The sequence below is a fragment of the Rhodofomes roseus genome (genome assembly GCF_022264815.1).
Source record: "Rhodofomes roseus strain CIRM-BRFM 1785 chromosome Unknown C8Q71scaffold_20, whole genome shotgun sequence".
Classification (NCBI taxonomy): Eukaryota; Fungi; Basidiomycota; class Agaricomycetes; order Polyporales; family Fomitopsidaceae; genus Rhodofomes; species Rhodofomes roseus.
Genome location: NW_025952976.1, coordinates 61502 through 77603, shown reverse-complemented (window position 1 = coordinate 77603; position 16102 = coordinate 61502). Strand labels below are relative to the sequence as shown.

Below are 16102 nucleotides of genomic sequence, written 5' to 3'. Positions count from 1 at the left end.
GCGTCGCGCTCGGGCGCCTAGAGCGTACGCGTCGTACTCGATCACGTCTCCGCCTCGTTCTCCTCCTCCTCCCTCTCCCAGAACCCCCTGTCGTCCTCCTCGCACGCGCAGCCATGCCTGAAGACGTCGTGTTCCCCATCCCCAATCTCGCCCTCCCTCAGAATCTCTTCATACTCTCACAGTCACATCTCGCACATCTACACGAGAATGCACGCAAGGAGTTCCTCGCAGGCATTCAGGCAGACCGTGCGTTCATGCTGACCCTCGTCTGTGTGCCATGAGTTACTCACCAAGATCTCCTTCGAACTTGCACTGTTTCGAATGCGACACGACATACAGAGATGGCCCCGTATTACCGCTCCGTGACCGCCGCTTCCTCCCTACCTCTCGACCAAGCCCTACTCGACTCCATGGAGGCTGCAAACAAGGCCGATCTCGAGAAGCTCGACAAGCGACTAGAGGAGGCAGAGAAGACAGAAGGAGAGAGCGACATCGCGGACGCGCTTCAGGCCCAGGCGAACTTCTTCACCAGAATCGGAGAGAAGGTATGTGCTCTCGGTTTTCGTTCTGCGCGTTGCTTCTGGGGGGTTCATGGTCATATGAACAATACATAATCATCGAAGGGGTGCTGTCTGTATGCCTCCGCGTACCTAGCATCACTTGGCTCAACCCTGCCGTGTAACATCACTTGCCTAGCATGCTCACAGCACATCTTCTTGTGTTCGTAGGAGAAAGCTGTTGAAGCGCAGAAGAAGGCACTGGAGAAGACAGCCGGAATGGGCTCGCGGATAGACATCGTCCTCACGCTCGTCCGCATCGGGTTCTTCTTTGGCGACTTCGACATGATCCTCTCCGAGCTCGCACAAGCAGAAGAGTGCGTCCCGCTCCAAGAGATTTGGTTTGTGTGCTCACAAGTTCTAGGTTGATTGAGCAGGGTGGTGACTGGGACCGGCGCAATCGGTTCAAGGTCTACCGTGGTCTCCACCTTCTAAGCATCAGGCAGTTCAAGCGGGGCGGCGAGCTCCTGCTTGACGCACTATCAACGTTCACAGCGACAGAGCTACTGAGCTATAATGACTTCGTGACGTTCACAATCATCTCGAATGTGCTCACGTTGACACGGGTAGATCTCAAGAAAAAGGTGGGGCATTCCCTTCCCCCTTCAGACATGCCCAACTGACCTGCCCACGCGCGCAGCTCATCGAGGCGTCCGACATCTCGCAAGTCCTCCCCGAGGTACCGGTGCTCGCAGACCTGATGAAAAACCTGTACGATTCCCACTACGACAAGTTCTTCGTCGCGCTCGCGACGCTCGAGCAGACGCTGCTCATCCCCTCGCGCCTCCTCCACCCCCACACGCGCTTCTACGTGCGCGAGATGCGCATCCTCGCGTACAGCCAGCTCCTCGAGTCCTACCGCAGCCTCACGCTCGACAGCCTCGCGCGGAGCTTTGGTGTCAGTGTTGATTTCGTCGACAAGTACGTACATTATTTCCTCTCGCTCCATCCATCATACGCCCTTCTACCCTCCCTTGGCCTTTCCGCTCGCTTCCCCGCATCCCCGGCCATGTTATGCCGTGCTGACCTCCTTCCCCTCCCAGCGAACTCTCTCGCTTCATTGCATCGGGCCGGTTACACTGCACGATTGACAAAGTGCACGGCGTCGTGGAGACCAACCGGCCGCCGCTCAAGGCCGCGCAGTACGAGACGGTGATCCGGCAGGGCGACATCCTCCTGAACGCGGTGCAGAGATTGAGCAAGGTGTTGTATTGAGTAGGCTGCGGCGCAGAGCGCGCCCGCCGCCATAGTTAGCACGGTACCGAAACTTGAAGCTTGCTATGTTGCGCGCGTGTTGACACCAGAGGGTCTGGCGGGAATGAATTTGGTACGCGAGTGAGGGCGATGCAATATAGTGAATAAGTTACAGGAAAGCTGTGGGCGCGGCTTGGCTGCGATCCGTCAGGCCTTGTCTTGCTTGCTCGAGGGTTCTGTTGGTGGGACGCCCCACTCGGGAAGGCCCTTCGGCCGTTCGATCCGCTTAGGCTCCCATTCCTCATCCGCTGCGGCGCTCAGCCGCTGCAAGGCGACGTCGTTGTAAGCTCCGGGAACGCGACAGATAGGAGGCCACGCACGAAGTACTCCTCCCGAATATCAAACTTCTTCCGGTCCTTCGCGAGCCCTAGCTCTTGCTCCTTGTTCACCTGCGGGTCGGAGGCCGTCAGACACGAGGAACGCGAAAGGCGTAGGGAGAGGGCCTGACCTGTGTCACCTTCTTGTCATGCAGGTCGTACCGTGTCTGCGTGAAGCTCTGCATCGCGAAGCTCGCGCCGACGACGATAATGACGAACGGTACGCCGAAGAGCGAAGGGTGTTTTCGGAGCAGGCGGTGCACGGGATTAGTCCTGAGGGGATTGGAGGGAAACACAGGCATCGTTGTCGCGGTCGCGGTCAGGGCCGAGCAGGCATCTATGACTTCGGTGAACCGCGGTTGGGTGAGCGAGCTGCTCACGGCAGCTGGCTCACGTCGGATACCGAGCGCTTGCGCAAGATCCGATCGTGCGCTAACGCTCATGTAAGGCCCAATACCACTGGCAGGACCCGGCCTGGACCCGGCGGGCATCTGGACACATACGGTGAAAGTGAGGCGGCCAACTCAAGTAGGGAAGTCATCATCCCATTCCATGACGCAGCGATCTACTACTCAATAGGAAGGGTCGGCAGATTCCCGAGTGTTTGCATCGATGCCATTCATTACACCGGATGAAACTTTCGATCCTTCAAGTGAAAGATCGATAAAATTGACAAAATCTTTTTCACGATATTTCGTATGAAAGATTGTCAATAAAAGTCAGAAACAATCAATTAATCATTCAGACTCGAAGTATCAGGAACAGATCACAGAAGGATTCATTGACAAGTGTCTTTGATCTGTTTGTGATCCTCTAGGCAAATGATTGAGAACATGATATTCAAAAATTCTTGAACACTATGTGGCTCAATTGTTCTGAAAGGATTGAAAACAGATTGTCACATGGGGTGTTACAATCTTTTCTCAATCTTTCAGGCTGTCACAATCTGTTTCAAATCCTTCCAGCTGTTGATATCTTGGTGAGATTGGAAACAATTTGTATCCCAGGGGTTCAAAACAATTTTCCCAAAAGGATTGACAAGAGATTGTGACACTAGCTGTGACACTGTGCCACTTCCCTATGACAGAGCAGTGAAGGCAATTATGCCAAACCTATGATAAGCTGCCTTCTGCTGGTATGCTCAGTCATTTTTGGTCCCTCATTCATTGCCTGCCATCACATGAGTCTCATTAGATGCACTCAGTGTACAGGGTTGTACTTGTGATTGTACATTCCTAGAGATGTGCATCTCATTGTATGACTAATGAACATGTCCCAGACCTGTGCATGTCCAGATGCAATGAAAGAGGGACCAAAAATGACTGAGCATACCAGCAGAAGGCAGCTTATCATAGGTTTGGCATAATTGCCTTCACTGCTCTGTCATAGGGAAGTGGCACAGTGTCACAGCTAGTGTCACAATCTCTTATCAATCCTTTTGGGCAAATTGTTTTGAACCCCTGGGATACAAATTGTTTCCAATCTCACCAAGATATCAACAGCTGGAAGGATTTGAAACAGATTGTGACAGCCTGAAAGATTGAGAAAAGATTGTAACACCCCATGTGACAATCTGTTTTCAATCCTTTCAGAACAATTGAGCCACATAGTGTTCAAGAATTTTTGAATATCATGTTCTCAATCATTTGCCTAGAGGATCACAAACAGATCAAAGACACTTGTCAATGAATCCTTCTGTGATCTGTTCCTGATACTTCGAGTCTGAATGATTAATTGATTGTTTCTGACTTTTATTGACAATCTTTCATACGAAATATCGTGAAAAAGATTTTGTCACTTTTATCGATCTTTCACTTGAAGGATCGAAAGTTTCATCCGGTGTTACCGCTGCCGTGCGAGCCACGCACCACTCTCATATCTGACCATCTCTCACACAGTAGCTGTGAATCTTCAAACGCACATCGAGACGTCCTCGCTGCATTGATAAAGTATCGCGGCCACACAATGCTGAGGTAGTGCTTCCCACCCAACCTTGACCGAGCTCATAGGCTACGTCGCATTTACATTCCTCATGGCGTTTCTTCTCCCAATTGCCGCGGGCGCAGCGATTTTGACGGGTATCGTAGGCCTTGTATCCTCTATCCGAAGCGCTTTTAGAAAGAAGAATATCAGTTGTAGCCGAGACAGCTAGGCGCATCAACGAGGCACGAGGCCGGACGTCAACAGCGCCGCCGACTTCAGCCCAAGCCGAGACTCGGAGGACGGCGCCTGCGGGTGGCAAACCTCCAGATGCGAGGCGGGAGGGCGGAAGTCCCAGTAGAGGAGGCGGTGAAGGCAAGCGTGTTGAAGAAGATCTACGGAAGGCAGCCGAAGCTGCCGCAGAGCGTGCAGAGCAGGAGAGACGCAAAGCCGTAGAGCAGAGGGCACAGGCGGAGGAGGCCGCGGAGAGGGATCGTCAGGAGCGTATGGGTGCAGTCGAGGAGATGCTGCGAATGTCGGTCAAGCATCAGGAAGCAGAATGGGCACGACAGGCGGCCGAGAACGCGGTAGCGGAGGCACGCGCTGCACGCGAAATGGCGGAAATGAAGCTTCGCGAGGGCATCAGGCCCGTGCTCCTGCCCACGCTGGAGGAATTCGATGCCGCGAAGAAGAGGATGCAGTATCAGGAGAACCTCTTCCACTTCGCCGTCGTTGGTTCAGCTGGCAGCGGGAAGTCGTCGCTAGTCAACGCCCTGAGGGGCGTGCGGAACGGGAAGGCGGGCTCGGCACCCACTGGCACCTCCGAAACCACGATGGAAACCGCTCGCTACCCCGACTCGAACTCCTCCAGCCCGTTTGTATGGTACGACGTACCCGGTGCGGGCACGCAAAGTATGCCAGACTGGAAGTACTTCATCGAGCAAGGTCTTTACATCTTCGACGCCATCATCGTCGTTTACGGGGATCGCTTCACCGAAATAGATATCGCGATCTTGAGGAACTGCGCCCGCTGGCAGATCCCGACGTACATCGTGCGCTCCAAAGCCATCATGCACATCCAGAACAGCATAAACGACCTGTTGGGGTCAGATGACGAGGACGAGGAAGACGTACCGACTAGCCTGTTCGACCGGGGGCGAGGACCGGCGTTCAGTGCACGGCACGCGGAGGCTAGGGACAGAGCCCGAGGCAAGTACATCAAGGAGACGCGTCGCGACGTCGCCACCAATCTCGCGCGGGCGGAGCTGCAAGACCAGCGCGTGTACATCGTCGACAACGTCGTTCTTGTTCCTATCGTCCGTGGAAAGGAACATCCGGATATCATCGACGAGGTGCAACTTTACAGAGACCTACTTACTGAAGCGAAGTGCAGGCGTATTGCGGAGAATGATTGATCTGGGTATGTGGTTGAACGACCAGTAATTATCCTGCCGGTGCTCCAGCACCCAACGGAAACGAATCGTCAGCAGTGTACGCGGAGTAGGGTTGTTTCTGATGCGCGTGCAATGTATGTTCTGCCCTAACCGGTCTCTGAGTATCTTTGTGTTGTTATCCATACATGTACGGGACCATGTAGCATTCGATAGTGGGATCCAATTTGTATTATCATCGTGGCCGCTCTCTTCGTCTGAACGTGTTTGACGATTAAAAAGCAGCACAAAATTTAAATGCCTTAGGGTACGTACGGCTACTCACCGGAAAGGATGACGTGTCGGTCAACTTGTACCCGTCGTTCGCCTGCGCATGCTGCTGATGCACTGTCAATTCATTCGGTAGGGCAAATCGGGCAGCTGGCCATATACGAGATATATTAGCATAAGTTGTACAGAGCCGTCGCGACCCATACATACTGATTTAACGCCGGGTCCGGGTGACGCGTATTATCGAGGCTTGAGAGGATTACTCCGTGTGATGACTTAGCGGGCGAAGTCGGCACCCTAGAGATTAAGGGACTCAGATCGCTCAAGGACCTTGAGGGGCTGGCAGTGTATAGTTTGACTCGGGCCATACGGTGGCTACTACTAGTAGACATAGTACCGTTGTAGTACCGGTACGAGATCAGGAGTACTAGTAGTGATTTCGGCAAGGGCCGGTCATGAGCGTATTGAGCGACAGTCACGCCACCGCTTGTTACAATGTTAGGCCCGACGACCACAGTCCACCCTTGACCGTGACGACGACGGTTGACTGTCACCACACCCTCGCACGGCAACATCTCTCCACGCTCTGACCTCGACTAGGAACTCAACATGACGAAGAACATATCCGTGGCGCTACGAATCCGACATAGGGCAAACGTATTCCGGTCCATCGGCATCCGCTACGGTAGCCCTGCACTACCTCCTACTACTAGTGTTTCTTGGTAGGTTCTGTCTTCTATCATTGTACAGTCATCATTCGGGACCAAATAGACAGACCCGACCCGTTGTCCACACGGAAGCAAATCTTTCGTTTCATATGCCCAATCTCAGAGCTAGTGATAGGCTTCGTCACCACTGGACTGGGTGGCGAGGCCGTGACAATCCAAATACCTATCCAATGCGCTTGTCAATGTGAGAGCTCGCCGCAAACGGGCTGCATCTACACTGCATCAATCATCCGCATCCTGGCAGCGCGCGCCGTCAAACAAGAGACCTCACATTCACGCGCGATTCCACATGCATATGGTGCTCCCGATGGGCGATACTCGAGGTCAGTGTCAGTTGAGTACATGCCGGCAGCCAGCGTCATGCGAGACGCTTGATCGTTGTCTTATGTTGTTTGTATTGTCTTGTCAATTCCGCCGGCTACAAGCATCATCGGCGTGGTGTATCTGTGTTACAACTTGAACTAACCAACGAAGCATGAAATTCACGCCCAGCTGTGCGTCGCTAGCAACGTATATGTGATGCAAGGACTAACAGTCAAGTTATAACAGGTCATAGTCATGAGATCGGCCAGCGGAGTCGGTGTTTCCGATGTCAAGTGTCGCTGTCTCATACAAAAAGATTCGTGGCAGTGAGTATTCAGAGCTGGTAAGTGGCATCTATCACTGGTTTAATCTGTCTTCATAGGATCTATGCTAGCGCAGGGGCCAGTCCTATGCTGCGCCATGGCCTACATCGCTTTACCCATACATCGCAATTGAAGGGTTGATCGTAGAAAAGAAGAAACAGCCATGGGCTGGGTATCAATACCTCAATTGGAAGTCAGCTATACTATGATCGCCGTATGGAAATGTCATCGGACGCCCGTGCAACCCTGTACGAGACGGTGCGTGGCTTATTGCGTGAAGCTGATGACCTTTTCTCGAACGACGCATGGCGGGGTTCGCGGTGTTTTCTGCTGCCTGATATTGAGCAGCGAGCAATGACCGATGACGAAGCTCGCTGACTCCGAGCTCAAACTAGTATGTCCCCTCTACCAGTGTCTATCGGAACATCCGCGCGGCAAGGAACGCTGCCCGAATCCGAGAAGCCGACGACGCACAGCTTCCCGTCTGACATGGGCGCGTGGGTAACGGGATCGCTGTGGGCGCTGCAGCGGACACGCGAAAGACCGGGATCTGGCCCTTCTTCGAGAGGGCCCAAGGAGAGCCTTGACATCGTCCCCGGTAACCTACGCTTGGCGGAGCGGATGCCACCCGGAACTTGTTACACCAAATCTGCGATTTGGGAGGCAAGTGTGATCATTGGTGCCGCGATCCTTTCTGGGCTGATTCGACCCCAGAGCCCTCGGGAGTCTGCATCTCCGCGTAGAGGGGACGCTCTCAATCCTTTCGAAACTAACGGGTTCTAACTAGCTGTCCGCATTACCAATATAAGCGGAGTGCTATAAGTATGAACCGCTCGTAGTGATGGCGTTCATTGCATCGCCCTGGAGTCACTTCTGTCGCCTAGACTGCGCTCGCAGTCATTCTTTCATAGGCTATAATGTCTACAACAGAGCCGAGCCAGCAGAGTTCCCAGCCGGGCCCAAGTACAAGCAATCGAACGCCCCGCGGTGCCGCCTGTATGAACTGCCGCAGGCGTAAATTGGTCGGTGTCTCCCGGTCACCGCTCGGCCATATGTATGTCTGACACGATTCCCCACGATGTCAGAAATGCGACACTGCAAAACCTGTCTGCGGACAATGCGCTCGTACAAATAGGCATGATGAGTGCGAGTACATGGACGGATCATCCGCCTCCAGGACCCAGGACTTGGAAACCAACCTCACACGCTTACAAGGACGGATACAGGAGCTCGAGCAACAAGGAGGGACAACTGAAACCACATCTAACTTGCCGCCTATGTTCCCTGCAAATCCCCCGTGTAAGGCACCTCTGTTACTGATCTCCTCGACAGGCTAAGCTCGGGCCCGTTTAGCTACTCCATCGGATGACCCTCCGACTGAGCTCGCCCAGACGCTGTGAGGAGTCAATCCAGCCCACATATTTTGCCGTACTGAACCGTCTAATGCAGGCTTCAACATTTCCTACCCCATGCCGACCAGGTCGGATTCTTCCTGCATAAGCAGCGCTTTATAGCACTCGCTACTTCGCCTGATGCACGGTACCGCGCGGCCAACCTCTCTCGAGCCCTGCTTTACGCGGTATACTCATACGGTGCTCACCTATCCTGCATCGAAGCCCTCACGGCTCACGTGCCCGCGCTTCTCAATCGTGCGGTAGAGGCCGTCTCCGCTGATCTCGGGGGTCCCAGGCGTTATCCGTTGACGCAGACCATCCAAGCCGAGGTCATCCTTGCCAACTACTTCTTTTGCGTAGGCCGCCAGCTCGAAGGAAGGTATCACTGCAGTGCAGCGGTGGCGCTGGTCCTCAGCGCGCAGCTGCACAAAATCCGGTCCTTATCTACCTCCGACTCTCATTCGCCTCTTGCTCAGCCGTTTGATCGCATTGAAGAGGGGCAGAACATCAATGCGTTCTGGACTGTGTTTGCGATCGACAAGGGGTGGTGTGTTGCCTCAGGTTCGCCTTCGCAATTGGATGGGTCTACTATCGACACGCCATGGCCATTGGACATGGAAGAGTATGACCAAGTGAGTGACGTGAGCGTATGCCTGCGAACATGTTTTTAACTGACGCATCACAGCTGGGATTGGCTCCTGAAGTTCGGGGATCACAGACGGCGCACAAATTCCTACATGACTTGCCTTCGACCTCGACAGGGGGGACATCCTTCCTCGCGTTACGAGTCAAAGCCGCTGCGTTATGCGAGCGAGCAACGCGGCTTGCAACGGGTGTCCCGCAGCGTTCGTACCCGTCATTTCATCCGTCTGAAATGGTGGATTGGCTGACATGTAAGCGAAGTGCCCGGCCAGCAACACGGAGCTCGCGCTGAGGAGGTGCAACTGCTGACCCGGGTCATTGATCAGTTTATGGCATCCTTGCCGATGATAAACTCGCTGCTCGATACCAGATCGATGTGTCACTTACTGGCAATACACACGCAGACGCACGCCGCAATGATCCTGCTCTATCGTAGTACGGGGCAGGCCACGGGGACGATCCCTGAGCGCTGTGTGAACGCTGCAAAGGCGGCGGCGGCGCTCGTGGGGCAAGTCAACCTCCAACAGTTGGACTACGTCGATCCTATACTAGCGGTGAGTCAGTTAGCTGCGTGAACGGAAAAAGTCACGTCATCTACGCAATTAACCTTTACTGACCGTCTTTATTCTAGCCTCTGTGGACCATCGTCGTCCGCATCCTCATAGGTACGTGGCCTCTGTTACGCGGAATGCATGTTTCGACAACCGGCTCTGCGCAGCGCGGATCCAGCCGCCGGGCTTGCTAGACGGCGAGCGCGACAGGATACGTGGGTTAATTAAGAAGGCTGTGGCGGGGATGGCGAGGTTCTCTCAAGTATCACCCCTCATGGGTACGTGGTCTTGATCCGTTCTGCCGCTCATGTCGGGCGCTGATGTACGCATAGCGCATGAGTTCTCAAGGCTGTGAGCAGTGACAGGCTGAGGGCTCGGCTGCGCTCTGTGGGGAAGCAGAGCCGGACGAGGGACGAGGTACGGGTGTGTGATTCTCCCAAGCAAGGCTCTAGTATGTTATATACGCGTATTAATAATCAAGCCATCTCAACTCTCAAGCTTGCGTCTGCAGCAATGGCGGAGATGAGTGTCGCGGGAGCATGTCGGCGGTCGGTTCGTGCCGTCAAACGTGGCCGCGCGACTCGCACATCCGTTGTGCAACAGCATGACTCTGTCTCTGCTCGCGATGTGGCTCCCTCTGAGATGGACATGGCGACGAGGCCCGAGCTGATCATTGACGTTGGCGGCATCCCCAATTTCCAGGGTCGGGGACAGTAACTCGGCGGGACATCTCGGGTACGATGCTGAAAGCCGGGTCTAGGCAGGAAGCTTTTTCTGGTCGTATTGGCAAGACTGGGAGCATTTCTCCGTGGAAGCCCTGGCCTATGCATGTGGGTGAGACACAAGGCCTTCCAACATTGGTATGGTCACTTTTGTTTCGGACCCTTTTTCAAGACATTGACCCTGAGCTCGCTCATAGCCGAGCGTTCGATAGAAACGTGCCCGGAGGCCAGTGGCGAGAAATTTGCCCGTCTAGTGCACGGCCTCACTGAAACATTGGCCGTGCACTGATGTTCTAATCACCCATTGTCCTAGTAAGTTACCGACCTCTGCCTGGTTTCAAACTTTGACCTCCCGGCTAAGAGTTTGTACACAGTCGATCTCTTTACAGGGTCCTTCCAATCAACGAGTTGATGCTATCGATCAGTTAGTGAGTGAAATCGTCGCTACCTAGACGAAATCTTGTTCTACATTCGGCCGCTCTTACTACAGGATTCACACTCAGAGGATATCCTGAAACATTCAGGGTTCATGACGGCCCAGCTGACTCTCGTTAGCCCGGTAATAGACTTTTACCTCGGCTATGGTGTGTCTTTATGGCCCTTGCAGACGGATTGGGCCGCTCGTAACTGAGGACCTAGCCTCGATCAGTGTCTTTTCGCGATATGCCCTTCGCTTAGCGCTTTCTTCGCCACTCGGAGGACTCGTGAGGGAAACATATAAGACAGCCACTGGTCGGTGTTTCCTACCGCTCAAACGGCGGCCCTGCTTCCTTCTTCCCTCCTCACCGTACAAGGTACGTGAACTACAATCCCATACGGTGTGTGGACCGGCACTGATGGCTGCGTCGCAGCTTCTCCTGCGCGTTTCAGACACCATGCCGAACGCTACGCAGAACACCACTGCTACGAATGACCCAAAGAAGCCGAAGATTCAGACAAATGGAGGCAGGCAGAGAGTGAGCTTCCCGATTCTGTTTGTCTTCTGTGACATTGCTAACGGATCTTTCAGTCCGCTTCGCAGTCCACAGACTCAAGCGGCGAATACACGGTCAAAGTCGTCGGGCCGGACCAGAAAGAGGAGGACTCACCGACGATGACCATATCGCAGTACTTTGCTGCGCAGGGGAAGACGGATTAATTGCCTGCGATGGGGTCAGTCTGGTGCAGTGTCGCGTCCAAGGAAAATGTACAAGTATGAAAGTATAGTCAGCCCTCTGTATTCAATGCACACGACGAGATTAGGCATGCACACCGTCATGAGCGATGTTCTTTTGTGACTTTGCCGTGAGTTCGCGCAGTATGGGACTGGTCGAATATTGAGGAAGGTGTTCGCGGCGGAAGTCGAACCTGGGAACATGGGCGCCAAGGGGTGGTGTGGCTCAGTAGACGCCCATAGAAGGTGTGGCTGAGGACGATCACATCAGGCAGCGCCTGGCTGTCCCCGAGCAGCGTCGGCCAGTCGACCCATCCCGCCATCATCTGGCATGCCCCTCTTGCCCGCTAAGTTATGAGCACACCCGAGGTCGATGTTCTCGACGAAACACCAACAATCCTCAACACAACTCTGAAGGTCGCCTCGCGCTTCTTCACTCTCCCGTCTCGTCTCGTTGCTCGCGTCCGCAGACTCGACGATGTACTCAACAACGCGGAAATGGAAGCCGCCGCAGCACGCCGTCACGCGTACGCAGCGACGTCGGCAGCAGGTGCGCAGGCCTCGAGCCATGACGACCCCGCCGTAGGATTCGAGATGGAGCCAATACCTGGTCCGATGGGCTTCGTGACGTCCGGCTACTTCTTCGGCCTGTTCATCATGGTGAGCAGCCCTATGCGAGTCCCTGTCGAGCACATTGACTGAAACGGTCAGGCTCTCGTTCTGAATCGCATCCAGAACATCGTTGTTCCCCCGCGCAACCCGCACGCCACTCGTCTCCGTGCTGCGCGCAACGCGAGCGGCCGCCTGTCCTTCCTGTACACGCTCCTCGGCTTGTTCTTCCCCGTCGACCTGTCCTCCACGTTCCCTCGTACTGTGTTTCGAATCCCTTCCATCTATAATCTGTCGAAAGCCTTGCTGCTCTGGACGGTACTACTCTTGCAAGCCGCGAGGTTCTGGCCCTCGTGGCGTTTGCTCCAACCCGTCGGACAGTGGGTTGCCCAGAAGGAGATGGAAGAAATCTGCTGGTTTACATTCACCAGTACCTGCCTTGCACTCGCTATCGGGGCCCTGACCGGCGGTATGGAGGGACTGCACCTCAATCACAATGCCCCCTTCAACCTGGTGCGTTCGCAGACGTCGACCCCTCTCGCTCGCTCACGCAGCCCTAGTTCTCCTTTGCCTTTCAACTTCACATCTACTCGTCTCCCTCCACGCACGTTGACAACTTCCAAGGTCTGCCTTCGAGACCTGGTAAGCATGTCATCCTAATCATCATGATACCGCTGCTGCAGGTACGGGCGCCTGGCTTGTTTGGAATCATCGCTGATGGCATCCTTTTACAGCTCACGCTTCTGCATTGCATGGAAGTCAGGAAGAGCTGGGCGCGCCTACGCCTCATCCCGACCACGTTCTGCTCGCTGCTCAGCCTCGTCCATTTCCATTCCGTGATCTGGACATCACCGAAGTCATATCCGCTCACGAACTTCTTCCCATCCGTAGTCGAGTCCATGCTCATCTGCCTCATTTCCTTCTCGGCGCTCCTCAACGTAGCGACGCAACTGCTGCTTGAGGGCGCGGTCACGCGACCGCTATTCGGGCACGTAGAGTCACTGATGCCGAAGATGGATGAAGACTTCGGCGTCGCTCTCGTCCGGCTCGGCACCGCAAGCCTCGAGGCGACGAGTGCTGCAGGAATGGGCAACGAGGTGGGCGGGATGACCAGCGCGGGTATCGCGGACGTCGTCGCGCGCCCGCCAGAGGAGGATCGCGGGGTGGTCGAGATCGACCGGTCCGGCGTGGTCTCACTGACGCCCGCGTTCGACTGGAAGGGCCACAGCCGAGTCCGCAAGCGTGGATTCCTGAACGAGATCACGAACGTGAAGGCGCAGGTGCGGCGGTCAGGCCTGTGGGCGGACACGATGGTCAACGCGGGGTGGTACAAGGCCGTCCTGATGTTCTTCGTCAGTGTGGTGAAGGCTTTTAAGCGCGTTGTAGTAGGATCGTGTGTCGCGTTGTGGGGAAAGGTGCGCGCCGGGGCGAGTATGAGACGACAACCGCCCCCCATATCTCGTCTCTCGGAATCTGTCGAGGACGAAGGCGATGCCGAGGACATGGACACGTATCGTCGTTTCTTGCGCGGCGAGTCCGTCAGCGATGACGAGGACGACTTCGTACCGGCCACCGACGAGTTCTCATCACGTAACACATTCGAGCCCTCTGAGAGCGGCGACGAGTCACCGGCCGAGGGAGATGAGTCTGCGCGATTGTTCGCCGACCTATCCCAGGACGCAGCATCGTCTGCTGCGGCGCCTGTCCTCCTCGCGCACCTGGCTTCGACTTCCACCTCACCTCTGACACGCCGCATGTACCGAAGCACGGCTCTAGAACAGAGTTCAGGGGACGATGCCGTCGACAATTGGGGTGAGTTCGCGCGAGAGCGGAGGGAAACCAAGATCCCTGAGCAGCCCGTCGACGACGATTCGCTGGAGGTGCGGCGGAACTGTGTTATCTGCACGGTCGAGCTTAGGGACATCATATGCTGGCCATGTCGGTAAGTTCCCCGGATCTTGGCGCCACAGAAGCCTTTGCATCGTACTCATGCTTTCCTGCAGGTGTCTGGCGCTGTGTAATGACTGTCGCGAGAATCTGGCGTCGCGTTCGTCTGCGTCGAAGCATACCTGCCCGTGCTGTCGTCGGAGGTGCGTCTCGCAATTATCCTAAGAACCGATGCTTATTGACGTATCACTAGGGTCGAAGGGTATTCGAGGATATACATTCCCTAGTCTGGATGTCGTTACTTGTGTATTATCGCACCACATCAGTATTTATTCGCACTCGCTACAAAGGAGCTCAGTCTGTCAGGGGAATCGGGCACAGGGTACGTGCGCTTCGCATGTTCTGGCCACCGGGGTTACTCTTCCTAGTCTCATGGACGCAAGGAACTTCAGGCTATCCGTAATCTATCTTATCATAGATAGATTCTCCACTTCACACCTGAACCTTGCATCGGTGGGGGAAATGCAGGTCTTTGATCACGTACTGAGGTCTGATAACTCATTGAATGACACTGTCCTTTGATAGCGTATCGTGCATGCCCTCGTAATGAGGAACATGAGCTGAAGAAGCCTCGATGTGAGTCTAGTATGAACCCTGTATCACGGGAGTTTCCTTTCCCCCGCGTATATAAAGTCTAGCTGTCCCATCCGATGCCCACTACTCCGAACGTAGACCACGCAGCCGTTACAGGTGCGCTACAGCATGCAACCATGGGATCGCGGTCTATTCTCACATATCCGCTGTTTTGTAGACGTGTCGTCCGACACCCACCCGTAGGCATGGGTAATATCATGGCAAAACTGCCAAACACAATCATATCGATCACAACGGCTGGAGCTCTATTAGTCGCAGCAAGCGCCGTGGCAATGGGCCCCCCGGGGATTGCCGTCTATGCCCTTTGCGTGATCACGTATGCATATAGACTCGCATGCCAGTCCTTGAGGCGCCTCACCTCCTTTTCAAGCACTCCTCCTTTTGGTAATGATAGAAGACAAAAAAGGAATCGGAGTGCGAAAAGGAGGTGAGGGCCTCTAAGGACTGGTGAGATTGGGCGCCGTTTACCCCAGTACCCCCGTGGGAACGGGGACTTAGAGAAATCGCGCATAGCTGTCTTCAGCGGAATAGCAATCCTCGAACTCTCCAACATCGCCAGCGCCGCAAAAGCCATTTGGTGTCAACGTAATATTGTAGTGGTATGTTCCTTGCATCTATCTAGGTCAACACATGCACCCGCCGCGTCAGTCACCACCTCCGCCGCCGCCGCCGCCGCCGCCTGCCCCTCGCCCTCGCCCTCGCCCGCGACCCCTGCTGGCTTGAACAGCCAGATAGTTTTCCGAGGTGAGTTGTGTGCTGAAGAGCCCGACGCGCGAAGCACTGGCTCCAACAGCAGTACGGAATAGCGATGGTGGCGCGGCGGGCGCAAATGGCGAGGGCGGTGTGGATGCAAACGACGAGGGTGGTGCAGCGGCGGACACAAACGGCGAGGGCGGTACGGATGGGTATGGTGAAGGCGGTATGGATGCAGTTGGTGCGGACGCGTACGGCGAGGGCGGTACACGCGCGTAATATGGCGAGGGTGCGTACGGCGAGGGTGCATCAGGAAAACTACATGTTGCTTCATCTGTCTTATGCGGCTTTGCGTGGCTTTGCACGGCTTGACAACTCACTTTGCGTGCTTAGCAGTCTTAAGACTACTTACCATTTGCAGGCTGTTGCTACACCGAAGACAGGCTAAGCCAACAAGCATTATTAAGCACTATTCTAAGCACTACTCTAAGTACACACGATTTCTGCGTAAACTAAGTCGTCTGAAGCACCATAAAGCCAATGGCTCAGTCGAACTTACACGTACCGAGTTTCGTTGCATAGGCCCGAAAAACCAGGCCCAGGCGTAGCATACTGCTCCGCGCGAGTCTTCACACATTGCGGGCGACATTTCGTGTCTACGCGTGCTCGTTAATAACACACTTAAGCCCTGCCCCATCGCAATATGCAAATTGCGCGGCGGCAATGATCCCTGT

General features: G+C 54.9%; 6 protein-coding genes across 6 annotated transcripts; 5 read left to right on the top strand and 1 right to left on the bottom strand.

The window, feature by feature from the left end:
- Positions 1 to 17: 17 nt before the first annotated feature.
- Positions 18 to 1790, top strand: C8Q71DRAFT_241826 (PCI-domain-containing protein). The gene is made up of 6 exons (XM_047917238.1): positions 18 to 246; positions 340 to 545; positions 729 to 874; positions 922 to 1141; positions 1198 to 1478; positions 1601 to 1790. The coding sequence occupies exons 1-6, from the start codon at positions 114 to 116 to the stop codon at positions 1770 to 1772; spliced, it is 1158 nt and encodes a 385-aa protein (XP_047775624.1). The 5' UTR covers positions 18 to 113; the 3' UTR covers positions 1773 to 1790.
- Positions 1601 to 2749, bottom strand: C8Q71DRAFT_775301 (cytochrome c oxidase assembly protein COX16-domain-containing protein). Its single transcript, XM_047924595.1, has 4 exons — positions 2260 to 2749; positions 2132 to 2200; positions 1925 to 2075; positions 1601 to 1866 (listed from the first exon to the last, which is right to left on the bottom strand). Exons 1-3 carry the CDS (start codon positions 2617 to 2619, stop codon positions 1959 to 1961), a joined length of 546 nt encoding a protein of 181 aa, XP_047775623.1. The 5' UTR covers positions 2620 to 2749; the 3' UTR covers positions 1601 to 1866; positions 1925 to 1958.
- A 1411-nt stretch (positions 2750 to 4160) lies between these two features.
- Positions 4161 to 5463, top strand: C8Q71DRAFT_860635 (interferon-inducible GTPase-domain-containing protein; the record flags this gene model as incomplete). Its single annotated transcript, XM_047927816.1, has 2 exons — positions 4161 to 4206; positions 4268 to 5463. The coding sequence occupies 2 exons, from the start codon at positions 4161 to 4163 to the stop codon at positions 5461 to 5463; spliced, it is 1242 nt and encodes a 413-aa protein (XP_047775622.1).
- A 2425-nt stretch (positions 5464 to 7888) lies between these two features.
- C8Q71DRAFT_241611 (uncharacterized protein) lies at positions 7889 to 9876 on the top strand. Its single transcript, XM_047917237.1, has 7 exons — positions 7889 to 8085; positions 8149 to 8362; positions 8417 to 8459; positions 8513 to 9089; positions 9143 to 9302; positions 9361 to 9653; positions 9731 to 9876. Exons 1-7 carry the CDS (start codon positions 7981 to 7983, stop codon positions 9842 to 9844), a joined length of 1506 nt encoding a protein of 501 aa, XP_047775621.1. The 5' UTR covers positions 7889 to 7980; the 3' UTR covers positions 9845 to 9876.
- A 2147-nt stretch (positions 9877 to 12023) lies between these two features.
- On the top strand, positions 12024 to 14308 carry C8Q71DRAFT_713682 (uncharacterized protein; the record flags this gene model as incomplete). Its single annotated transcript, XM_047920930.1, has 6 exons — positions 12024 to 12185; positions 12237 to 12647; positions 12695 to 12817; positions 12869 to 14076; positions 14138 to 14224; positions 14275 to 14308. 6 exons carry the CDS (start codon positions 12024 to 12026, stop codon positions 14306 to 14308), a joined length of 2025 nt encoding a protein of 674 aa, XP_047775620.1.
- A 419-nt stretch (positions 14309 to 14727) lies between these two features.
- C8Q71DRAFT_241600 (uncharacterized protein) lies at positions 14728 to 15150 on the top strand. The gene is made up of 2 exons (XM_047917236.1): positions 14728 to 14771; positions 14833 to 15150. Exon 2 carries the CDS (start codon positions 14861 to 14863, stop codon positions 15104 to 15106), a length of 246 nt encoding a protein of 81 aa, XP_047775619.1. The 5' UTR covers positions 14728 to 14771; positions 14833 to 14860; the 3' UTR covers positions 15107 to 15150.
- Positions 15151 to 16102: the final 952 nt, after the last annotated feature.